Source organism: Trichoderma evansii (assembly GCF_050947405.1).
Source record: "Trichoderma evansii strain SZMC 28006 chromosome Unknown GGI43scaffold_5, whole genome shotgun sequence".
Lineage (NCBI taxonomy): Eukaryota > Fungi > Ascomycota > Sordariomycetes > Hypocreales > Hypocreaceae > Trichoderma > Trichoderma evansii.
The window spans coordinates 853,503-875,586 of record NW_028145201.1 but is presented as its reverse complement, the minus strand read 5'-3'; the positions used below and the strand labels follow the sequence as shown (position 1 = coordinate 875,586).

At 47.3% G+C, this 22,084-nt stretch overlaps 5 protein-coding genes across 5 annotated transcripts; 3 read left to right on the top strand and 2 right to left on the bottom strand.

Annotated features, from left to right (window-relative positions):
• Window positions 1-161: 161 nt before the first annotated feature.
• Window positions 162-2,217, bottom strand: GGI43DRAFT_399727 (uncharacterized protein). Its single transcript, XM_083205380.1, has 3 exons — window positions 1,568-2,217; window positions 1,132-1,510; window positions 162-1,073 (listed from the first exon to the last, which is right to left on the bottom strand). The coding sequence occupies exons 1-3, from the start codon at window positions 1,569-1,571 to the stop codon at window positions 773-775; spliced, it is 684 nt and encodes a 227-aa protein (XP_083062694.1). The 5' UTR covers window positions 1,572-2,217; the 3' UTR covers window positions 162-772.
• A 5,768-nt stretch (window positions 2,218-7,985) lies between these two features.
• GGI43DRAFT_399722 (uncharacterized protein) lies at window positions 7,986-11,507 on the top strand. Its single transcript, XM_083205379.1, has 4 exons — window positions 7,986-8,445; window positions 8,529-8,693; window positions 8,761-10,904; window positions 10,960-11,507. Exons 1-4 carry the CDS (start codon window positions 8,311-8,313, stop codon window positions 11,147-11,149), a joined length of 2,634 nt encoding a protein of 877 aa, XP_083062693.1. The 5' UTR covers window positions 7,986-8,310; the 3' UTR covers window positions 11,150-11,507.
• A 258-nt stretch (window positions 11,508-11,765) lies between these two features.
• On the top strand, window positions 11,766-14,221 carry GGI43DRAFT_432779 (uncharacterized protein; the record flags this gene model as incomplete). Its single annotated transcript, XM_083209639.1, has 4 exons — window positions 11,766-11,883; window positions 12,015-12,048; window positions 12,085-14,080; window positions 14,129-14,221. The coding sequence occupies 4 exons, from the start codon at window positions 11,766-11,768 to the stop codon at window positions 14,219-14,221; spliced, it is 2,241 nt and encodes a 746-aa protein (XP_083062692.1).
• Window positions 14,222-14,270: 49 nt separating this feature from the next.
• Window positions 14,271-18,773, bottom strand: GGI43DRAFT_399718 (uncharacterized protein). Its single transcript, XM_083205378.1, has 6 exons — window positions 16,470-18,773; window positions 16,224-16,406; window positions 16,073-16,132; window positions 15,967-16,014; window positions 15,740-15,895; window positions 14,271-15,678 (listed from the first exon to the last, which is right to left on the bottom strand). Exons 1-6 carry the CDS (start codon window positions 18,586-18,588, stop codon window positions 14,474-14,476), a joined length of 3,771 nt encoding a protein of 1,256 aa, XP_083062691.1. The 5' UTR covers window positions 18,589-18,773; the 3' UTR covers window positions 14,271-14,473.
• Window positions 18,774-19,429: 656 nt separating this feature from the next.
• GGI43DRAFT_399716 (uncharacterized protein) lies at window positions 19,430-22,037 on the top strand (the record flags this gene model as incomplete). The annotated part of the gene is made up of 4 exons (XM_083205377.1): window positions 19,430-20,091; window positions 20,145-20,346; window positions 20,416-20,577; window positions 20,637-22,037. Coding segments are annotated over exons 1-4 (2,282 nt in total), but the record flags the coding sequence as incomplete, so codon positions are not given.
• Window positions 22,038-22,084: the final 47 nt, after the last annotated feature.

Genomic DNA, 22,084 nt, shown 5'->3' with positions numbered 1-22,084 from the left:
CCATGGAGGAGCAAGAAGCTTTGAAGAAATAAATGGATGACTTTTTGATGTTTACATAGACGGGATGATATGACAAAAATTCACGAGTACATGACATTGGCACGATATATGTATGTAGAAAGAGAAGCATTTTTGAACGTTATTACGAAGTACACATTATGTTAATACGAAGAAAAAAAGAGGGTGCATTTTTATTTCGAATAGAGTACCAGGAACGTACTGCCAAGAGGCATGGAAAAGCCACCTTGATTGATAATGACGTATTTCTCGCTCACTGCTCCCCTCTCTTGATCCTCCAATATCCCTCTTCGTATAGAAGAAAGGGACTTCGTATTGGGAAAAAAAAATGATCAAATCCTCGTTTCGCCTCCAAAACTCTAATTTCTCCACTTTGTAAGAAGACATGATAATCCCAACAAAAAAAGTTTACACAACCAACGCCAAGATCCAAAAAAGAACAAATAACAATAAGAGGATGGTACAGAGCCGAAGAGGAAAAATGATATAAAATAAAAAGGAACGCCTATTGATGGAGATGTCGAGGGAGCGGCAAAGAAGTGATAAATGATTTTTGTCGTAGCAGATGTGCAAATAAGGCGGTATTTGTATGAAGGATTGGAAAGAAGAATAAAGTCGCAAGCATGTCGTTTGTCGTAGTCGTGCTGCTTCGTCTTAAATTAGGCTCCTAAAATATTTGATTTCATCCATCGCTTTTATTTTCATTTTCCCTTGGCTCTTTGTTTTTGAATTTTGTTATGTCCTTTTTTAAATTTCATGATCGATTGCTGCCGAATGGCCACAGCTTGGTCGTCGTGTTGCGCTTCTCGGAAGTCGACGTAAAAGTAGGGAGGTTGGGTGTCGTGGTCGACTTGTCCTGGTAGGTCATGGGAATGCCGCCGCCGGCGGCATCTGCAGGGACACCGGAGCCCCAAGAGTCGGTGGCGCCAGCTTGTTTTCGAAGCTCGCGCTTACGGAGGTAGCGACGGCGCCAGATGCATGCGCCTATCCAGATGCCGGCGATGCCAACGACGAGAATGACCAGCATCACAACCCATTGCCAGTGGTTGGAGATCCTGGGGAATCGAGGGTTAGTATACGAAAGAATATGTTAGAATGATAGGAAGAGCCTACCAATCGCCGCTGGCCACGGGGGATTGAACCGGGATATCGGTGCTGGTCGAAGTACTTGATGATACCGTGGAAGTGGTGGAGGGAGACACTCCTTTCTGGACGTTACAAATGCTGTGGTACCAGCTGGTGATGGATTGTAGGCCGCTGGGGTTCTGGGGACAGGCAGTGTCGCAAACGCCGGCGGTTGTCGACGAAAAGGCCGTCAGTCGAGAGTCGAAGCAGAAGCATGACGTGTATGCGGTTGGGTTGTTGCTGGGCACGGCCGGGGGCACACATGCGCCATTGGCATCGTAGAGATGGTAGCAATTTGTCGCGCAGGCAGGGAGTTTTTGGAGGTCGCCAAAGGGCACGATGGTGGTGATGGGCAATTGTTGCTGAGCTGTAGGGAACGGTTAGGCGGCGGGCCGCTCGGGAGGCTGATTCGAAGGGGGCTTACCCATGATGACGATGGAAAGGAGTAATTAAAGCAAGTATTTACTGAGAAGAATCCGAAATGGAGGAAGAGCGAAGTCGCTGGGAACAATGTTGACGCCTGCGCCAATTCAGAAGAAATGGAAGAAGCGAGAGAAAGGTGTTGTTGATATTTTTTTTGTTTGTTTCAGAAGGGCGCTTGACCAAACGCCCGTGGGTCAATTAAGTCACGGCCGATGTTGCAAGTTCGGTGAATGTGCGCAAGCGACAGCTGTCAAAAATAGTCGATTGTTATGCGCAGAAACGCTAGGCGATTCGATATCTTCGTCTTCTGTTTTCTTATTTTTCTTTTCTTCGGTCTTTGTCGTCTTTGATCGGGGAGAGAGTCGCCTGAGAGTAGAGCTGACTAAAGCGAGAGCGAGGTGTCTTTTGCGCAGTAGCACCGGGAGGGCCGGGAAATGGCACAAGGGATCCAGCTGAGACAAGCAAATACAGGAAGAAATCGAGAAACGTAGCGAGAGGAAATGCGACCGAACGCGAAAAGGGCAGCCGAGCGATGGACGCGAAGTTGGTGGGTTTCGAAGCGAGAAGGACGGGTTCGTGAGAACTGAGGGAGGAGGAAAATAGAAGATAGAAAAAAAAGAGTGGATGGCCCTTGGGGAAAACGGTCTGGAATGCAGCGTGCGCGACGCCGAGCAGGAGGGATCCGGGCCGGATTAGTGGTGCATTCGTCGCTGCTGCAGCTCAACTGACACAGCCTACAGGCGCCAAGAGGGGCCCCATCAGGAGCAACGAGGGCCTGTAGAATCCCGTATTCAGCGCGCGTCAGCGGGAATCCGGCGCTGGGGGTGGGCTAAGAGGCGATGGATGGGGGATGGCGCACCGACGGAAGCGGGTTTTTTGATTGGCAGGGATTGCTATGAAGAATGCATTCATGTTGTGGTTGCAATGCTGTTGAAAGCGGCTAACGCTGCTGGCCAGGCGAAGCTAGTGATTTACGAACAGCGGCTGGGGGTTTAATATTATTGCTTAGTATACGAAAAATAGAAGAGCTGATGGCTGGATAGGGACAGCAATATGAAGACTGCTGTATATCAAGTTGTTCTCGCACCGCACTCCCACTCTCAGAGGCGAATGTAAATGTCATTCGTCCCATCATCGATCCATTCAACGACCCAATCAACCAATTTTAGCTGCATCGGCCTTTTTGCTTGGTGGATTTGGCTGCCAATTCTAGAATTAGGCCAATGCGGAGAAGGCGGCGGCTAAAAAGGCAGGTCGCCGCTACAGCGGGCTCATGTACATGTACATGCAACGCATGCGCTGAATACGAGATGCTTGGGAATCAATCACTCCATGCTCCAGTATGGCATCGATGAAGTGAAGTCTGAAGTCAACAAATGCACACAAACGCCTCTAAATACATTCCTGGCAGGTAAATTGGGCAAATACCTTTATTAAGCATCAAGATCGTCCATCTCCAATTTTCTTCGTCTCTCTTTTTTTAGTTTGTTTCTCGCCCAGCTCCGGTCTCCGGTACAGTGGCTCCCTCCCCCTGTCGCAGGTATACATACCTACTTGGGTAGTATTGGACCCTGTAAATTGTTTCGTCGCTGCGGTTGGTCCCTTCTCCTTTATGTCGGACGTCATTCTGCGGTAAGGCTACAGTACCTAGGTAGGTACCTAGGCACCTACATGTACGCCGCAAAAGCTTGATGGCGGCGGTACCGATACCCTGCACCTTGTACTCGGTACTTCGGACATGCGGGCTACAGCACATGCAGCTCATTATGGATGGCGGAAACTGGCCACGAGCATCACATAGCCAGTCACCACAATCAAGAAATCCATCTCATCTGCTCTCCTCTTCACTCGATTTCAGCCACATATTCCTCCTCTGCTACATGCAGCGCCATGAAGTCATTTGCACGCTTGCAGATCCAGCCATCTATCGCGTATCGTATGACACGTCCATTGCTCGCTGCCTCTCACGCTCTCTCTCTCTGTTAGGCCCCTGCGCTACGGCTTCTGATCTCCGAAACAGGGGGCTGAGCAATAGCTTGGCCCGCCGACCGAGATTATCCATGCGTTATTGTTCTGATTCTAGCCTCGTGCTCGTGTTCGCGCCGCTTCCTGCCGCTTATGCCTTGCTCTGCGATGGGGACCAAAAGTCTCATCGGATAGAGTGCGGCGCATAAGTTGGATACAGCACCATCACCACTACAAAGTATGATTCAGGCATCTCGTGATCATCAACCTACTTTATATGGACCATATGGATGCCCCTACGTAGAAAACGTCGATTCTCCGCTCCCATCTGTCAAAAGCGGGGAAGCAGAATAGCACTAATTAGCCCAGCCCAGCTATTGCCATCATGGATCCCGTCGCTACTCGGTGCAATCGTCGGCCTTGTGCCGATCACATCCCTCAGTTGCCACGTCCGGCTTACAAGGCATGGCAGGCTATTATGGACAGAAAACTCTACCATGATGGTGCATATACGAGTCTTTGCCAAGGAAAACGGCGCGTGTTGACATCGAAAGCAACTTCCAAAGCGGTATTTTTTGATATCCTAGTGAAGTCTCATCATGTGCTCAGCCTCAGCTCTCCATGTTTCATACAGAGTCAGTGCTCTATCAAAGGACAGCCGACTCATAGAGCCTGCTCTAAAGAACACAATAAGAACCAATCATTTTAAACCCCGATGATGCTCTACCTGTCCGTGTACAGTCCCGGCTCGTCTCTGCCCCCAAGCTTGTCTTATAGGTTATTTGCCGGAACCCTGAGTGGCTACCGTTGATCTGTCGTCGTCATCTCCGGCCTCGTGGCTGCTCTTGACAATGCCGACAACTACCCCAGAAGCGAGCCAGGGGCCGCTCTCTGCTGTGAACCTCTGAATCACATACGGCACTTGGGAGGTGGCTATGCATAACTCTTAGCACTCTTCTCTCAACAATTCGGCGGTCGCATATCTTGCCTGCTTTGGGAGGAGGTCCACTGGGCTTATCCTTCACTTGAGGCCCTGTCTGCGAAGATACAATACTGCTTGTATTGTCTTGTGGCATATCGTATTGTGTGAAATTGGTTGATATAGTTTTGTGACTCTGTCTTGGCTGCAGCTATCAATGAGTGTTTACTGTTTAGCAGACTATTGCGAACACAAACCACCATGTCTCAGGGATATGAGTACGCTTTATACTCTTCCAGAAACCCTTCCAAAATCTCGTTGCTGTAATTCTCAGCTGGTCAAAAGGGCCTCACACGAGCCAATCCCAGCGTGTCCCATCTTTTCCAGCTCACGGCACGACCCGTTGTGGACGGGAGTGAAGTATACACTTATTATCACCATTTTATTATTTATTAGCGATGCGCCAGCATTCGCGAAGCTAGCTTGTACTGCTATTCATCATGCGACCTACAGATACACAGCATAAGTATGGCCGCGTTTACTTCGTACAGTATGTTGCTCTACCGGGATCGTGCGGGATCGGAACAACATCATGTCTCAAGCATGCAGCCCATCGTTAGTTGAACGATGAGGCAAGTCTCATCTGTGTGAGGACTTGGCATAGATGATACCAAGTCTCTTTTGCTCAGACACGCCATCTTCGTTGCCATGTGCTCTATACCACGACATGAATAGATGACAAAGAGGGATTAAGGTCTTTTTGGAAAGCCCCATTCGCTATTTCAAGGACATGTACTCTCAATGACGTGTTTGGATGAGCATAATCTTGAGACATGTTGCAACGGGCGGCTGCAGCGTGCGACAGAAGCATGGAATCAGCGAGGGAAAGATTATCAACGGATGAGTTGTCTATTCCCTCGCTTTCACCGCCCCTTATTCTCTTGTGAAGGCACAGGTAGGTCTGACCAGTATCTCTTAACAGCCTAGCTGGTAGTTGTCGAATTAAGGATCCAGAAAAGGTAACAATACGGCTGTAAGAGTGCAATACCAGTGGTTCTTCGTGATGAGGCCTCCTCTTAGCCACCATTGGTATGGCGTGATGTACAACGGACATGCCGACCTCGTTACCGTTTTGTTACCTTCTTCCTCGTCCGGTAGAAATTACCCTTGGCCACGACTTGACATAACTCTACCCCATAATCTTAATTGCTTGGAGCAACGCCCAATAGCTACCTTTTGAACCCACAAAATGCCAGGAGTTTGGAAGGCTGAGTTATGCCAATGTTTCAAGATTACGAGACGAGTACGAAAGATAAACGGTCTTTATCCGACCAAAACTTGAGTGTCTGATAGGGTATCACATTTTAACAGTATATGCTTTATAGCAAGGGGATGTCAGCGTCATCTGGAGCACAGCATCTGACAAAAAGTCTTCATCTCGCCAGCAGTTGTCTAGTAGTTCCCTATTATAGCATCTCATAAACTCTTGGATGGTCGTACTGCACTAACGCAGGGGCACTCAAACGCTAAGCCACGATTTGCCCAGACTGGGCCATAATTTCGAGTCTTGCTTCCGAGTGTTGAACTATCTGAATGACCTTTATTCGTGTCAGCTTGTCGTCTTGGTAACGGGATCGGACAACCCGGCTCTCAGAGTCACTACAGGTCCGCTTTCAAGACTATACGCGGTCTTCCTATTACGATTGGAGCAACTCAAACGTCACTAAGTCTAGTGCATTTCATCCGTGTTTACTCATCAATGAGATGTTGTTGTTATGTTATCCCTCGAGTTCCCATAGCTGTAAACCTATGCAGTTCAGTAACTCCAATCGAACCCCATATCACTACATGCAAATCGCCCAGGGTAATCTTCTATAACGTTGGCTGTGGGTCTCGAGGCTTTTCTCCTAGATGGGCAACCCTAAATGAGGAACGAGGAACGAGGACAGCGCGTATATGGCAAAGATTATGTGGCTTCCTCAAAGGAATGTATATAATTGGTATGCGATAAGCACGAATGATTCCTTCTTGAATGTGAAACAACTTCATATCTTCGGAAGTTCTTCCGGGTCTTACAGTGTCTCAGATCGTCTGACGCATGACGCGATGCGATATGGTCGTAATCTTTTCAAAGAAATCACACTCCCCAGCGTTTTACAGCTTATACCAATATAGCACTCTCTCTCTATAATAGTCCAATAGCGCGCTAGAGGCCTGTTAGTATTCCCGCTCATCATCGTGCTAAGGGGTGTCAATATTCTTTGAAGTCTCTTGATGATCTTCATACGTTGTACTCAGTAACACCTCAGGCACATGCTCTCACATGGTCTTTAAACAATCCATGCCTGAGCTTGGCAGCTGAACGCCATTGACATACTACCACGTTACTCGCGTGGGTGACGTAGGACATCCAGATGATGCCACTTTGCTCTTTTATTTTGGCACAATAACCACCCACAGGCCCATGCATAGACTCGAGTAAAGTGAGCCTAAAGGATATACTCGGAAGGTATCACAACATAGGCTTCATGTCGTCCAGTCTCGTTTTCACGTGGTCGGGCCGCAATGGCTTCTACCGTCAGATTGCCCTTGAGTCTCCGGCGATACTGAAGCTGCATCGTCTTGAGGCAACGTTACGATGAAGATACCTGATACAGTATACAGGACTTGAAAACAAACAAACAAACCGAGAAACGGCAGTGACACATCGGGTAGTTGTCGTGTTATCGCGCGGCGTGCGCAGCCTCGGTTCCTCGTAAGCAATAATATTGTAAAGGCCTTAGGCAACTACAATTATAGTATTTGATGATTCATGAAGCCATGTGACCAGAGATTCTCTAACAAAGTCGATTCATCTTTAATATCTAACGGCTTATGAAAGTGTAAATGAGGCCGGTAGTGGTGGGTAGCGGGCCAGTGGCCAGTACATGTATTGACTATAGAGATATATGATAATCGGTGTAAGTGAATGCAAGTAGAATAAGACGGCTTTTATTGAAAAGATGATTTCTTCAGCCCTGGTGATCACAAATAACGGCGAAATGGATCTCTGCAATGAACATAGGCATTGGTCAATACGTAGTAAGCATTAATGACTCGTGAGATAGCTTCATTATCCACCATAGCTTACAGTAGCGGTTGAGTCAGTAAGCTAATAATAGCTTGAGCCCGAAGCTCTCAATCACAGGCTCTAAATGCTTGATAATGACAATTATTTCTTTAATGAATTATAGATAGGTAATTGAGAATGCGGGGTGTATCGGTGCTTGTCTGATTGGAATCATATCAATCTTTTACTGCTACTTTCCTGGCTGGGAAATTGGGGGTCTCGATGTCGATGTTTGGGCATGGAGATAGGAGCCTGACGCTAAAATGCTAGAATAACAATACATGGTGCCACGTCGGATTGAGGAGAAGCCTGTTAGTCTCAGACAGGGACAGGGATATGGATGTGTCAATGCTATAATATTTCTTAAAATAAAGTAATTAAACCTCTTGAAATCTGCTCACAAGTATGATTGATTCATTATTGGAAAAACATTGTCACCTCAGCTTCATTCTGACATTGCAGGTTAGGTAGGCACTGTAGAAAACGCGCGTTATAACGAGCTCTGCCGCTATAAGCTCTGCTACAGCTTTCGCTGCTAATTGGGTGGCTGCGGTGGCGGCGGTGTGATCGCCCATGCGTCCTCCCACGCATTTTTCGCCACAAAAAACAGTTCGCCGCTTAGCGCTCTAAAGTGCATAAATCATGCATTAAGCTAAAGCTACGTCACAAGACTTAAACATGCCATTGCTTTTATTTTTGTTCGCCAACGCTGTTTCCCCTTTTCGCAGCAACTCGCCAGAGATGAAGCATCATGCTCGGGGACAATAAGAACGACACGTGCGACGGCGAGGATTATATCCGGCCGGCGTCCAAGACGGAGCGCGATCTCGAGGTGCAGCTGGTCCTGTCCTTGATTCTGGGAATTGGGGCCTTTATCGCATTCTGTGTAAGTTTGGAGGCTCCTCGTTCGTTCGCTGCGTTGCTGCTGGACGCGCGCAAGACTAATTCGCTGCTTTTTGATGGCTTTAGATACTGCGCCCGCGATGGCCGACTCTCTATGCTGCGCGCAAAAGGCGCCTTGATCCCACGATAGGCCTGCCGCCGCTGACCGACTCTTTCTTTGGATGGATCCCTAGGCTGTATAAGGTGACGGAGGAGCAGATTCTGGCGTCGGCTGGACTCGATGCGTTTGTGGTATGTGGATTCGGAGCTGTTGAATACACGAGTATCGAAATCGCGGGGCTAATTCATCTGTCTGTAGTTCTTGACCTTCTTCAAAATGGCTACCCGCATCTTTGCCATCATGACCTTCTTTGCCTTCGTCGTGCTGTGGCCAATCAACTACAGCTACCGAAACTTTCAGCCTTTGCTAGGAGGCAACCATACGACTGGCGACGACCCCGACGACTGGGATGACCTATATCGGCCCATTGGGCTGCCTCTGGGCTCTGCTGTGCTAGACGCGGGAGACAAGATAGGGAAAGACAAGAGCCGGGAGAGGACGTTTCTATGGGCCTATGTCTTTTTCACGTACTTCTTTGTTGCACTGACGATCTACTTCATTAACAAAGAGACGTTTCGCATTATTGGGTACAGGCAAGACTACTTTGGATCGCAATCGACCCTCACGGACCGGACGTTTCGCCTTACTGGCGTCCCCCCTGATTTCAGAACCGAAGCGCGCATTAGAGCCGTCATCGAGAAGCTACGCATTGGCACGGTCGAGACTGTATCAATATGCAGGAACTGGAAAGCGCTGGATAAGATCGTTGAAGAAAGACACCGGATCCTACGTCAACTTGAGGTGTCCTGGGCGCGCTACCGAAAGCAGCAGCTATATTTGGCCGCGAATGCCCGCCATCGAAATGGCCGCAACGATTCTTCGCGAAACGGCTCTCATATTAGTGAAGGTGATGAAGAGTCTGGCGAGAACTGGCGGCTCCTAGGCGGCGGCTCGGGCCAGTCCCACGTCTCGGAAGGCGATCGACCACAAGTCTCCATACGCTACGGAATCTTTGGACTGCGGAGCCGCAAGGTCGATGCGATTGATTACTACGAGGAGAAGCTTCGAAGGATGGACGAAAAGGTCATTGAGGCCCGGAAGAAGGAGTACGCCACTACCGATATGGTGCTTGTGACCATGGACTCTGTCGCGTCATGCCAGCTGATCGTTCAAGCTCGAATTGATCCTCGACCTGGGCGATTCTTGACCAAGGCTGCGCCGTCGCCCTCCGACATTGTGTGGAAGAACACGTATGAGCCACGTGGAGTAAGGCGTATTAAAGCATGGACGATTACTCTATTCATCACGATTCTTACACTCGTCTGGATTTTCCCAACGGCGTTCCTCGCTTCGTGGCTCAGTATATGCACCATCCAGAAAGTCTTGCCATCCTTCTCCATCTGGCTTAAGGACCACGCCATCATTCACTCGTTATTTCAGAACGGTCTGCCTACATTGGTAGTCTCGCTGCTTAACGTTGCTGTTCCTTATCTCTACGAATTTCTGTCAAACCGTCAAGGAATGATATCTCATGGCGATGTGGAGTTGTCGCTAATCTCCAAGAACTTCTTCTTCACCTTCTTCAACACCTTTTTCGTCTTTGCCGTTTCAAGAACAGGTTTTGATTTCTGGAGCGTACTACAGGACTTTCTCAAAGATACGAGCAAGATCCCTAGAGCTATAGCGGCTGATGTGGAAGACTTATCCGTCTTCTATATCAATTTCATCATGCTGCAAGGCATTGGCCTAATGCCCTTTCGAATTCTGGAAGTTGGAAGCGTGTTTCTATTCCCAATCAACCGCTTTCTGGCCCAAACACCGCGAGACTACGCAGCGCTTAAGAAGCCGCCCCTGTTTCAGTACGGGTTTTACCTGCCGACTTCTCTGCTCGTTTTCAACCTGTGTGTCATCTACTCTGTTTTGAGATGGGGCTTTGCTATTCTGCTTTTTGGAACGCTGTATTTCTCGATCGGGTATTTTACATTCAAGCATATGCTCCTCTATGCTATGGATCAGCCGCAGCACGCAACAGGAGGTGCATGGCAGATTATATGCTACCGTATCGTTATCGGACTAATTGTCTTTGAGATTGTCATGGTCGGACAGATTGCTTCGCTCTCGGCGTTTGTGCAGTCAGTAGCGATTATGCCTCTTATTCCTTTTTCGATTTGGTACAGCTACTACTTCAAGAGGCGATTTGCGCCGTTGATGAAGTACATTGCCCTGCGAGCCATCAAATCTGATGAGGGCTCTGATGAAGATCAAGCTGTTGTGGATGATGAGGAGTCTGATGACGCTAGCCCAAGTCGTTCGCGATCACGAGATATGCTGCGTAGAGGCAGTACGGTTGATGAACTTAAGGAGAAGGACTTGACCTTTACCAACCCAAGTCTTATCGACCCGTAAGTAATTTCTCTCTATTATGTGTAATTGCAATATGCTAACATGCTCCTTTAGTCTACAGCAAGCTTGGGTCTACACTGATCCGCCTCCGATCACAATGACAGACGAGGAGTCTGAAGATGGCACTGCGGAAGGGTCTGAAGACCAGCCGACATTGGTGTTGCCTAACGTAGACAGTTCCTTGGGCATTGGAGAAGATAATGTTTGGCTGAACACCACAGGACGAGACCGAAGTACAAGATGATGAGATGAGACGAGATGAAAATAATTTGTGACAGAATGCATATTAAATGGGGGCTTGTGAATATGACGGGGAGGATATCTGCTCTTTTCTTTCTCACTACTGTTCATTCTCATACAAGGGCGTTATTGATTGATGATTGATACACGATGTGTTTTTTATCTGCGTTGGCCGCGATTACATCTTTATGCCTTGCTCTTTGCCCGCTCTTATATATGGCAAGAACGATACCATGATTACTCTATTTAGATAGCGCCTTTCTTTACTGATTTGTTTATTGGAGGAGGAGCGAAGATGGATGATGAAGGAGAGCTCAAAGGAGAGTTGAACTATATTAACAAGAATGCGTATATTCGCCGAATCGCCATTTCCCGCCCCAAGTGATGTCAATGTTCGTTTACCTTAACTTCATTCTATGCCTGAACGACTGCCCTAAGCATACATCTACACTTTGTTTATAATAACTATCATCCTTTAATTAGAAAAGAAAAGCCTCCTGCCCTGGAGGCTAGTCTGCAAATCGTCCTCTCAAATATTTGTCTCGAGGGGTGTTGCGGGAACTCGGTCGACGAAATCGAGTGGAACTTCCCGACGACCTGCGAATAGGCCTGGCGAAACAATGGCCGTTGTGGCGCTCGTGACGAGTGGCGACAGGAGGATATATGCGCTTCCTGGAAAGCTGGCTGATGTGGAGATGGTGTATGGGGGTGAATATGGGGACGAAGATGAGGAGCCTGGTGAGCGATACTCTCCCTGATTGTCTTCTACTAGAGGCGATGCTAATGCTGATTTGGCGCAGAGATACCTGCCGCCATGAAGCTTTCTGTCGAGCTGATCCAGCAAGTATATCAATCTCTATCGCCGATAGACTTTAACTCAGCGAGACATACATGTCGAGTATAGTATTTCGCATCTCTAGATCGCACACTGCTCACAAGCATGCTGAAGCAGGGTGGATGGTGGAGCAGCATGATGAACATCCTATCACCTATGAGATCTACACCAATGTCGAACCTAAGTCGCGAGAATATCATGAGTAAATGGCTTTCGAGAGAATGCAGTCTTTTGAACTCGGAGAGATCTGCCTTTGTTGAAGTTGGCTATACGGACTTCAGTGCTGCTGTGCCCAGGTCGCTGCCGGGCGATATGCGTGGAGCGATGAGTTTTACTGTGAGTTTGTGCGGGAGGCTCTTGATGGCTGTGCATGGTCGCCTTGTTTACATATATGAGCTGAATCATGTATGTTTTCCGGAGAGGTTGCTGTGGACGCTTCCGATTCGACGTAGACAGGGGTTGCCTTTGGGATTGCTGAGGCCGGCGGCGAGGATATTGTGTCCGAGGAGAGTGATTTCTTGCAGCATGGATACTTCTTCTGAGAGGTATTCTGTGGCGTTTCTCATGGAGGGCAGGATTGGCATGGTTTGCGATATCATGAATGAGAGGATGGGCACTTCGAGTCCTGCGTCGAGTTCGACCAAGGCAAATGAACCAACTGCAGCAGCAACAGAATCTGGATCTGGATCTGGATCTCGATTATCTTCCATATCGATATCGTCATTATCATCATCGACGCAATGTATTTGTCAAGAGCGACTGGTATGTCACCCTGTGCCGTTAGAAGATGGCCCAAGATCGGTATATCGCAATATCTGCCATCCAGATGATCCTCCACGGGCAGTTGCTATCTGTCCTCAGAGGAAATGTGTGGCTTTTGGATGCGGCTCCGGTATTGAGCTACACTGGGTTGATGCCATGACTGGTCAGAATCTCAGTAGATGGTTTCCGCTGACATCCTCAAGCGACTTTCTCTATTTCCTACCGCCACGAAGGGGAGTAGATACACCAAGGAAATTGAGGCTGATTAGCTCAGCTGCTGGCTTGGGCAATCCTATGGACTTGCTAGATGGTATTCTTCACGGGTTTAGCGCTTCACTTTTGGGATCGGGGAGCACGGCGGTGGTGTCGTCTCTGGATTCTGAGCCTTGGCACGCGAGGCGTGGTCATGGCATTCCTATTGCGACCAGCGGGTCGAGCCAAGATGTTGATATGGATCAAGACGAAGACCTCTTGAGTACGAATATACCGCGAGATAGCCCTCTTCGGCGGCTTGCTGCTGCGAGCGCAGACCATTTTCGCGCAGTGCCGTTAAGCGACGGCCACCACATTCTATTTACCGACCCCCGTACTGGAAATCTTTGTTTGGGGAGTGATGCGCCTGTGGGCTCTCTTACTCGTCTCCTTCGCAAAATCTGGTTTCATCCTCCTCCACAAGCATATTCACCTGTCCCCTTACTGTATGCTGCTGGATCTGATATGCGACATGGCGTTCGTGTGGTTGCGACTTTTGCAGCTAGGCGACGAGAAAATTTCGGGTTCTCTGAAATAGGTGCAACAAGCCTTGGTAATAGGGACTCTAAGGAACAAATTATTGTTTTTTATACAGTTCCACCTGATATCTTCTACGATATGCGTCGGACCGATTCCGAGCCCAGATCTACGGGATATCACTCTCCTGAAGATCGAGAGCTGGGGCACTATGAGCTAAGATACAACCCTATTGACATATTTAGCGACCATTTTGGGGAGACTTCGGTTTTTCCAATGGAGATACATGGACATGTGGTGGCGACTTGTGGGAATCTCACAGAAGTTTCGTTAAACTCTTCTCCAGACTTGATAATCTGGGCCTTTGCTGCGGAAGGGTGGGCAAAGACTTGGGCATTGGATACTGGGAGACGCGAGCCTATTATGCGGTCTGCTATTCAACGAGACGGGAGTGTTAGACAGGTTGATTCTGATGGCGATGTCATCATGATGGACTCTTTGCCTTCGCCGGAATCGTCTTCGGAGATGAGTTCCCTGGATTTTAACCTCTTTGATGGCGCCCTGATCAGCGACACGGATGGCGAGCCGGTGACTTCGAAATCAACGACGGTGCGGCGCTGTCATGGCAAGAGACATCATGTGCGAGGGGACATTTAGGAGATGCAAGATCATATGGATGATACTCTAAGTATAGACTTGGTGGAGGAGGTGGGTAGTATTACGAGGTTGAATGTTGAGCTCTTATCCTAGGCGTGGGTATTCCTCTCTTGGTGGATTGAGTTGGGGTTATTATTATTATGTTGGCATGATTACTTATTAGAATACTATATTACCATTAAATAAACCATTCTTGGGTATATGCTGTGCGAAATAGCGTTGATGTTTTTCGTTGTAAATGTATTTCATTTCGCTAATAATGCATCTTGGCTAATTCTATATAGTAATATCTCTATAGTCGTTTACCGTGAATGGGTAATACTTGTATTAGCCCTCCTTTTAATATCAAGATCCAGGTTGGGACACTGGAGGAGTGCTCTCGTTGCCTTTGCCCATAGCCATACCGGGATATACCATTGGACCTCCTTGCATTCCTTGCCAATTCATATTTGGCCATCCCTGAGCAGCCATTTGGGCAGCCATCTGTGGTGGCATGTGAGCCACCTGCGGCATCATATTCGGCAGTTGTGCTGATGCTACGTTTGGCATCTGTGGAGGGCTGCCCGGCGCCAAAGTTGCCTGTGTCTGTGTTTGCGTCTGTGCTTGTACTTGCGGTTGCTGGGAGGCCATGTTTGGGTATTGTCCTTGGCCTTGCATGAATGCCTGAGGGGCGTACATCATGTTCATGTAGGGAGGGAAGAAGTTGGGTGGTGGTCCGCCTGCTGGGTAGCCGTTGGGTACCATGTATGGGTTTGGTGCTTGGGCTTGAGCTTGAGGTTGAGGTTGGCCGGAAGATAATTGGTAATGTCCGGCTGTTGAAATGGAGGGAGTTGGTGATCCGTTTGTGGTGGCGAGGGCGGGAGCAGCGATGTTTGGACTGAGGTTGGTTTCTGTTGCGGTGGGGATTTTGTTGTCGAGGAATGGGATGGTGGGAGGGGAGAGAGTGGGAGGAGTTTGAGGCGGTTGAGGTTCTGATTTCTTCTTGGGCTTATCATCGTCGTCGCTGTCGCTTGAATCGTCGTCGTCGTCTACTATCCTGGCGATGGCGGCTTCTCGAGCGCGGATTCCCATGTCTTTGGCTACTCTGTCTGCGTCTTTCCCGTAGATGTTTTTGAGGTAGCGCATGAATTCGAGATAGGCTGCAAAGACTGTGTTGATATGGCCGTCGGACAGCGTGACTTGAGCATCTTTGGCATCTTCGTCTCCAGAAGCATCTTTCTGCGCATCGAATTCGGCAATGGCAAGAGCTGTTTGGCAAGCGTTTCGAATTTGACGACCGTTCCATCGCATCTTTTCGTTCTTTTCCCAATAGTCGCTCGCATAGTTGAGGATTTCTTTCTTGTTGATGATGATGGTGCGGTTCTTCTCCTGGAAGCGTTCTTTGATGAGGCGCAGGTTGAGTTTGAAGATTTTGCGGGTGGATTTGAGGTCGAGTGGTGGGTAGTAGAGGCTGACGTGGATTCGGGATGCAAAGGCTTCGTCGAAGTCGCCGATGCGGTTGGTTGTGAGGAAGAGGATTCCGGCGTAGTATTCTAGGACTCGGAGGAAGACTGTACGTATGTAGCAGATTAGCCGTCTGTAAATAAACATGGTGTAAAGAATGAGACGAACCAGCAACAAGTCCATTTCGGATAAAGTTCTTGGGAGATCGTTGTGCGAGGAAGACGTCGGCTTCATCGAGGAGAAGAATGCTACCCCATCTGTTGGCGAGACTAAAGTTGCGCTCTAGAGCTGTTTCTACCTCACTGGCCGTGGTACCAAGATCTCCTGAATAATAGATATTGAGTCAGTCAAGACAGTTCAAGTTTTAATGTTATTATATCTTGAACGATACGTACCGCAGGTAATCTGGAACAATGGCTTGTTGAAGCGTTCAGCAACACCCTCTTAACATGGCGTATTAGTAACTGAAATTGAAAAAAGCTCATAAGGGATAAAATTTACCTGCTGTAGTTGTCTTGCCTACTCCAGGAGCTCCGTGGAGGAGGATAATAAGACCCTTTCCTATTGTATAGTTAGCAAACATTGTTGGCGCCATCCTTAATACCTCTGATCGTAGGTGATTTCAAAAGAGCTCTGGCGAAATGCAACTTGCCTTTGCCTCGTACAATATCGACTTCTTCGTTATCACTAACTCTAGCGGCCTTGTCGCGAAAGTGTTGGGCAACTAAACAGTGAACTATATCTTTGTGGCCTGTTGGAAGGACAAGCTGATCAAAAGCTGTCTTCTTCTTTAGGCCTTCGTCGACGGGGGTCAAATATTTAAGGTCAAGTTTTGCTATTATTTCAGATGATTAGTAACTAAGAGAGAAGCAAGAACTGTTGAGAAAGATTCGCGTACCCCATTTTCGGCTTCGCAGGACGAATCCGAATACTCGATACGGCATGATCAACAAGTCGTCATCTGTAAGCGAGTCCTTGGCTGCTGTCAGCTCTTTAAGTGAACGAGGATGAATAGCAACAGGTGGCTCAATGTTCAGCTCCTCAGGATTGGGCATTATGCCTGCAGCATATTCTTCGTATCTCTTCTTCTCAATGTAAGCGTCGGCATATACATAGTCGCCTTTGCAGCAAGCTCCTAGGCATGAATGCGCATCTTTGTCGTCCGACGAAGAACTTTGTCCCAAATCTCGTCCGATGATCGATTCCACTTTTGGTTGCCAGCTATTCACCTGGGCCGACTCATTCATGGCGTTTGCTGCGGCGGTTTCTGCATCTTTTACTGCAAAGGCCTCTGCAAAGTCAATCATGACTTGGCTGTCGACCTCGTCCCGCGTCTCGAGCGCAAATCCGTTATAATGCATGTGCTTTATATGTGCAACGTCGATAAATAACTTGCCGCGCTCTACAAGCTTGTTTCGATATGCCACCTCCCCGGTTTCTGATTTATTTTCTGTGCGAGCGTGGTGGCCTGGGACTGCGAACCGAATGGGGTAGACGTCTAGCGCAGTTATAGCTTTTTCGCCGTCAAACTTTTCGATGATAAAGGTGAAGGTTACTGGTCCAAGCTGTTTACCATCAAAGTCGATGTAGACGCAGTGAAGAGTGATGTTTTCCACTGGTGAGTTTTCGTCCTTGTTCCAGCTTCGCCACGGCGGAGTGACCAAGTGGCCTGTACTGGTGACATTCATGACTCTGTATACTTGCTGTTGTCCTTGGGCAACTACCATGTCTCCCGGCTTGAAGAGGTACCATATGTGTTTGAAAGATATTGTTCGCAAGCCAGGTTGTGATAAGTAGTTTATCTTGGCCTGGATTACGAGATCCATAAATTGAATGAGGCAGCCGAGGTGTTGATAAGCCACCAAAGAAGACGCATGTTCGTCTTTGCCTCCATTTTCAGCTGCTGTCTTTGCCTCAGAGGTATCTTGTTCTTTCTCGCCATTATCCAGTGATTTTTCGTCCTCAAGTTCCCCTTTGGACTTGGAAAGAATAGCTTCTCCCAGCTCACGATATTTGGCACGGATTTCTTTATCATAGTGCACAAGTGCTCGATAAGGTCGGACCATGACGACTCCATTGTTACTGTCGTATGACTTTAGCTTCAGCTCGAAAATTTCTCGAAGTATATCAATGATATACTTCGACCTTATTCGAATTCGCTCAGGTATGAGCTGCTTGCTGGGGTCTGAATCATCGACCATCTCTTTCCACGAAGACAAACTTTTTTCCGCCTTTGCCATTACACCTACTGTACTTTCTTGTGGTTGTGGTACTGTACGGCGCACGAACCAGGGGTTGGTATAGTCGTCGAATGTAATGGCCGGCTCCTCTATCAAGATGTCAATGACAAAATATCGGCTTTCTAGCTGATTGGGATTGTGCGGAAACTTGAACATTTTCCAGTCCATAGGGTTCAGCTCGACCAACAGCCCATCATTAAAAACACCCGCTTTGGCATTTTCTTCTTGGTTCTCGTTTTCACTAATCTCCTCAAAGCTCAGAATTCGATCTCCAGGGCGTGCACTCTGCAGCTCGTCTCTCAACATGTTACAATAGCTCTGTAACTTTGTTGTGGTATTACGTAGCTTGTCACGTTCTTCTGAGGCAGTGTCCACAATACCGGTGAGAGTCTCAATATACTGGAGCTCCCATCCGATCTCATAGACCTTGCGCCCCAGTGACCAAGATTCATCCTTGGTTCTTTCTTCCACTCCGCTGAAGTGATTTTTCACTTGCAGGAGCAGCCCTTTTAAATCATCGCCAGAAACTTGCTTGGTATTCTCTTTAAGCTGGGTCTCAAGTTTTTCACGCTGGTCCTTTTCTCTCTCAGCGCTTGCCTCTGCAAGGGCAAGCCTCTCTCTCAGCTTAAGTAGCTCTTCTTCGAGTCCTAATGGTTTTGCATTCACTGTATCGGGTATCACAGAGTCTGAAACCTGTTTGTCTGCAGTGTTTGGGTTGGCTGAGGCATCTTGGCTTTCTTTAGAGGCTATAATTGATTTAGCTAGTAATTCAGCCATGATGGCTAAAGTCTAGAGCATTGAAGACGTGTTGTTGAATAGTTTCTGGTTCCTGTTGTTCGGGTGTGAAACGTGTGACAACTATTCCCTTAAAAACTGGATGGTGCTAAGATTTGTCGATAGGCCGTCCACTGGTGCGCGGAAACGCTTGCTGCCTATTTTATCTTATGTGAAAACCCCGCTTCAATGCGTCATTTTCGCATGAAAAACAAGACAAAACAAGGCTTCAGTGACCCCAAACTAGGCTATTTAAGGGACATGGCAAGGGAAGTAAATATAGAACATGATAGCTGACCACCTTGACAGGCCTACTGCAGAGTGATACCACTAGTGTGTCCAACGAGCTATCAGCTTCAGCTGTGTAAAGTGGTACCTCAAAAGGATCTTCAAAGTGTGAAGCCCCTCAGTTGGTGAAAAATAAAATAAAAAGTTGATATTAATAGCTAACAAGTAGTTTGTGTCATATGTCTTTAATACTTTCTTACGCAACTATCATACCTTATCAGCTTGAAAGGAACTTATGCCTATCTGAGTGCATGTAGTTTGAAGTCCTACGCCAGCTAAACCCAACCCAATAGTCTCATAATTAGTATATGTCTTAGAAAGCAACCCCAAGTTTATGAAGTGCTTCAAGTTAGTAGCAGTGGTATATACTGGATTAGGATGTTTTGTACTTCTTATTTGTGCAAATAAGATAGGAAATTGAGTCATTGTGGCTGAATATTATATGACCGGCCATATCAAAGTATCAGAAATAGAGAGTACATGCAGCAATCACCCCTGTCAAAGCGGGGGCTCCTTGAGGCTCTGAAACGGACAAAGTGATCAGCTGCGTCTTCCTATTCCCGAGTTTTATCCCATTCAAATACTTAAATCTGTAATTTATTATTACTCATTCTTTGAAGCATACTGCTTTGCAACATTAGGAGTTAGCAGGGCCTGGCAAGTATGGCGCACCCCAGCATTCCTTCGATCCACCTTCAGCCCCCATCTGTCGATTTCATTGACAACCGGCTTCCCGCTATTCATGATGTTTTCAGGGATAGAGATGTACATTATGACTCTGTATTACAAAGATATGTAGAAAATCGAATTATCACAGACGCAGATGGGTCAGGTGCTGGCGAGAGCCAAGACAACAGCCAAGCTGTGGTTCAGCCCAGCTACTCGTTTGGCGATGTTGGAGATTCCGAAAAGTTTTGGGGCCTTATTTTCCCAGATGCCATGAAGAAATTCATTCAAGAGCACCCAAATGAGCCTCAACAGCGCGACAAATCTGGGTACAGCATTCGGACGCAGACAACGTGGGACGGTGTTAATGAACAGCTCCACAAGGCACGAGAAGTTTATGATGGCACAAAACAAGGCTTTCGCGGCCGGTGTAAGCGAGTATTCCGCAAAATCGGAGACAATACCGCTGAACCAGCGCAAAATATTATTCGAGTGATACCAGATATTGATTACGTTTCACCAATTTTGGGAGCAGTGCAGTTGCTTCTCAATGTAAGTTTTGGTAATTTCGCTGGGAAGGATTATTGCTTACTAAATTTACAAAGGCTTTTACTACCGCATCCAGCGTGCGAGAGACAGTTACTTCCAGTCTTGAAGATCGGAACCTTGATGATCTCTTTGCCGATGTCGAAGTGTTCTTGATAACTTTTCCAGACATGAGCAAGATTAAAGATGCCGCTGTGTCCCTGGTAGTTTCAGTTATGAAAGCAATCGAAGATGCAATAGGATTCTTCTTATCTAACCAGGGTATGTTTTTTTTCTGACTTGAAAATGTCACACTCAGGTTATAACTTATATCATCTTTTATTTGTGTAGTATCCAGAGCAGCCTCTGCTCTAGGCCGCGGAAAATCGGGATATCAAAAGCCGCTCCTTGCAAGTTTGGGAGCAATTCAAAAGAGCAGCAGGAAACTTATTCATCAAGCACAAAATGCCCATTTTGTTTCTACTCAGATTGGCCTGAATGCTATCTGGAACGGTATGTGATAGCTGTATTTCTCTCTAGCGGAATGTGTCTAACAGCGAATTAACCCATAGATACTGGACGGCTTGTCATGTCTCAGCGCATGACTGGCCAAGCAATGGAATACTTGATCGATAAAGTCGATCGCGGCTATCGAGAGGGAGCCCAATTCTATAATACTGTGCATAGACTACTCCTGGACGCCGAGGAGAGTAAGAAAGCAAGAGATTTAAGTCTCCAAAACAAAATCGCCAGCTTGGAAGAGAAGATTGCGAGCCTTGAAGGCTCTTCTAGGGCATCGACTCCAGGAACTCCAGAACCCACTCCAGTGTGGCCAAATCAACCTACGGCTTGGGTGGGCTACCAGCACCAGTTTGGCTCATACTTGCCAGCTTATCATAACCCATGGCCTGGTGCTTTTCCGCCCCAAGAAGTAATTACAGGACCTTCATTTAACGCAAGTTCATACATTCATTTGCCAATTAATCTTTTTTCGCCTCAAAGTCAACCACGGTCACCACCATCTCCACAACAGCTAAGAACTGTCAGTTCTTCTTACCTTCTTGGTCTCCTCAATATTCCACTCGATCTTTACAAAACGGATCTCGATGTCGTAAAAGATGACAGTTACAGAATTCCAAGGAAGCTCCGTGCACATGCTGAACAAGTGACTCGAACAATGCAATTCCGCGATTGGATCGTCACGCCAAATTCGCGCCGGCTGCTTATTCATGGCGAATTACCAAGGCAGTCTCTCGCGACGTGGCGTGTTTCTCCCCTGTCACATTTTTGTGCCATGTTGATGCACATGCTACGCGAGAGAGATAATTATATCCCATTGGTATTCTTCTGCGGATGCCACGTTGAGCCGGAAGACGGCAACATTGGCGCTTCAGCAATGATGAAGAGCCTGGTAGCACAGCTACTACAGCAAATCCCATTTGAGTCTTTGACTTTAGATGAAAGTGTGGGCTTAAATTGTCTCAGCGAAAGCAACTGTAACATATCCAAATTATGTGATCTCTTTGTTTGGTTGGTTCATCGGCAGCTGAGTAGAGATTATACTTTGGTGTGTATGATTGATGGTGTCGGGTTCTACGAAACGGATGAATTCGAACTTGACGTATTAGTCGTCATGAAAATGCTACTACAACTCTCCGAAGAAACCCTTCATGAGGATGACGATGGAGAGCCTTTACGCGGAGATATTAAAGTCCTGATCACTACTCCGTTTGCCACAGATGCCATTCAAGGATTGTTTGAGGACATGAATGGCAGCAATGAAATGTCATTCGTATCAATGTCAGGGCTTCCAAAGATAAATGAGTACCTTGATATGTCCGAGGATCTTTGGAACAATGAAGATTCGGAGGATGGAGATAATTCGGACCCTGGAAGGGCAATGTCAGATGAAGTTGACTCTCATAGTGATAGTAGATAGCATCTTGATCATTTATAATTTATAATTATTTGCAGACAACCTGTGCTTATATAAATCTCGATAAACTGTTTTTAGTTTCAA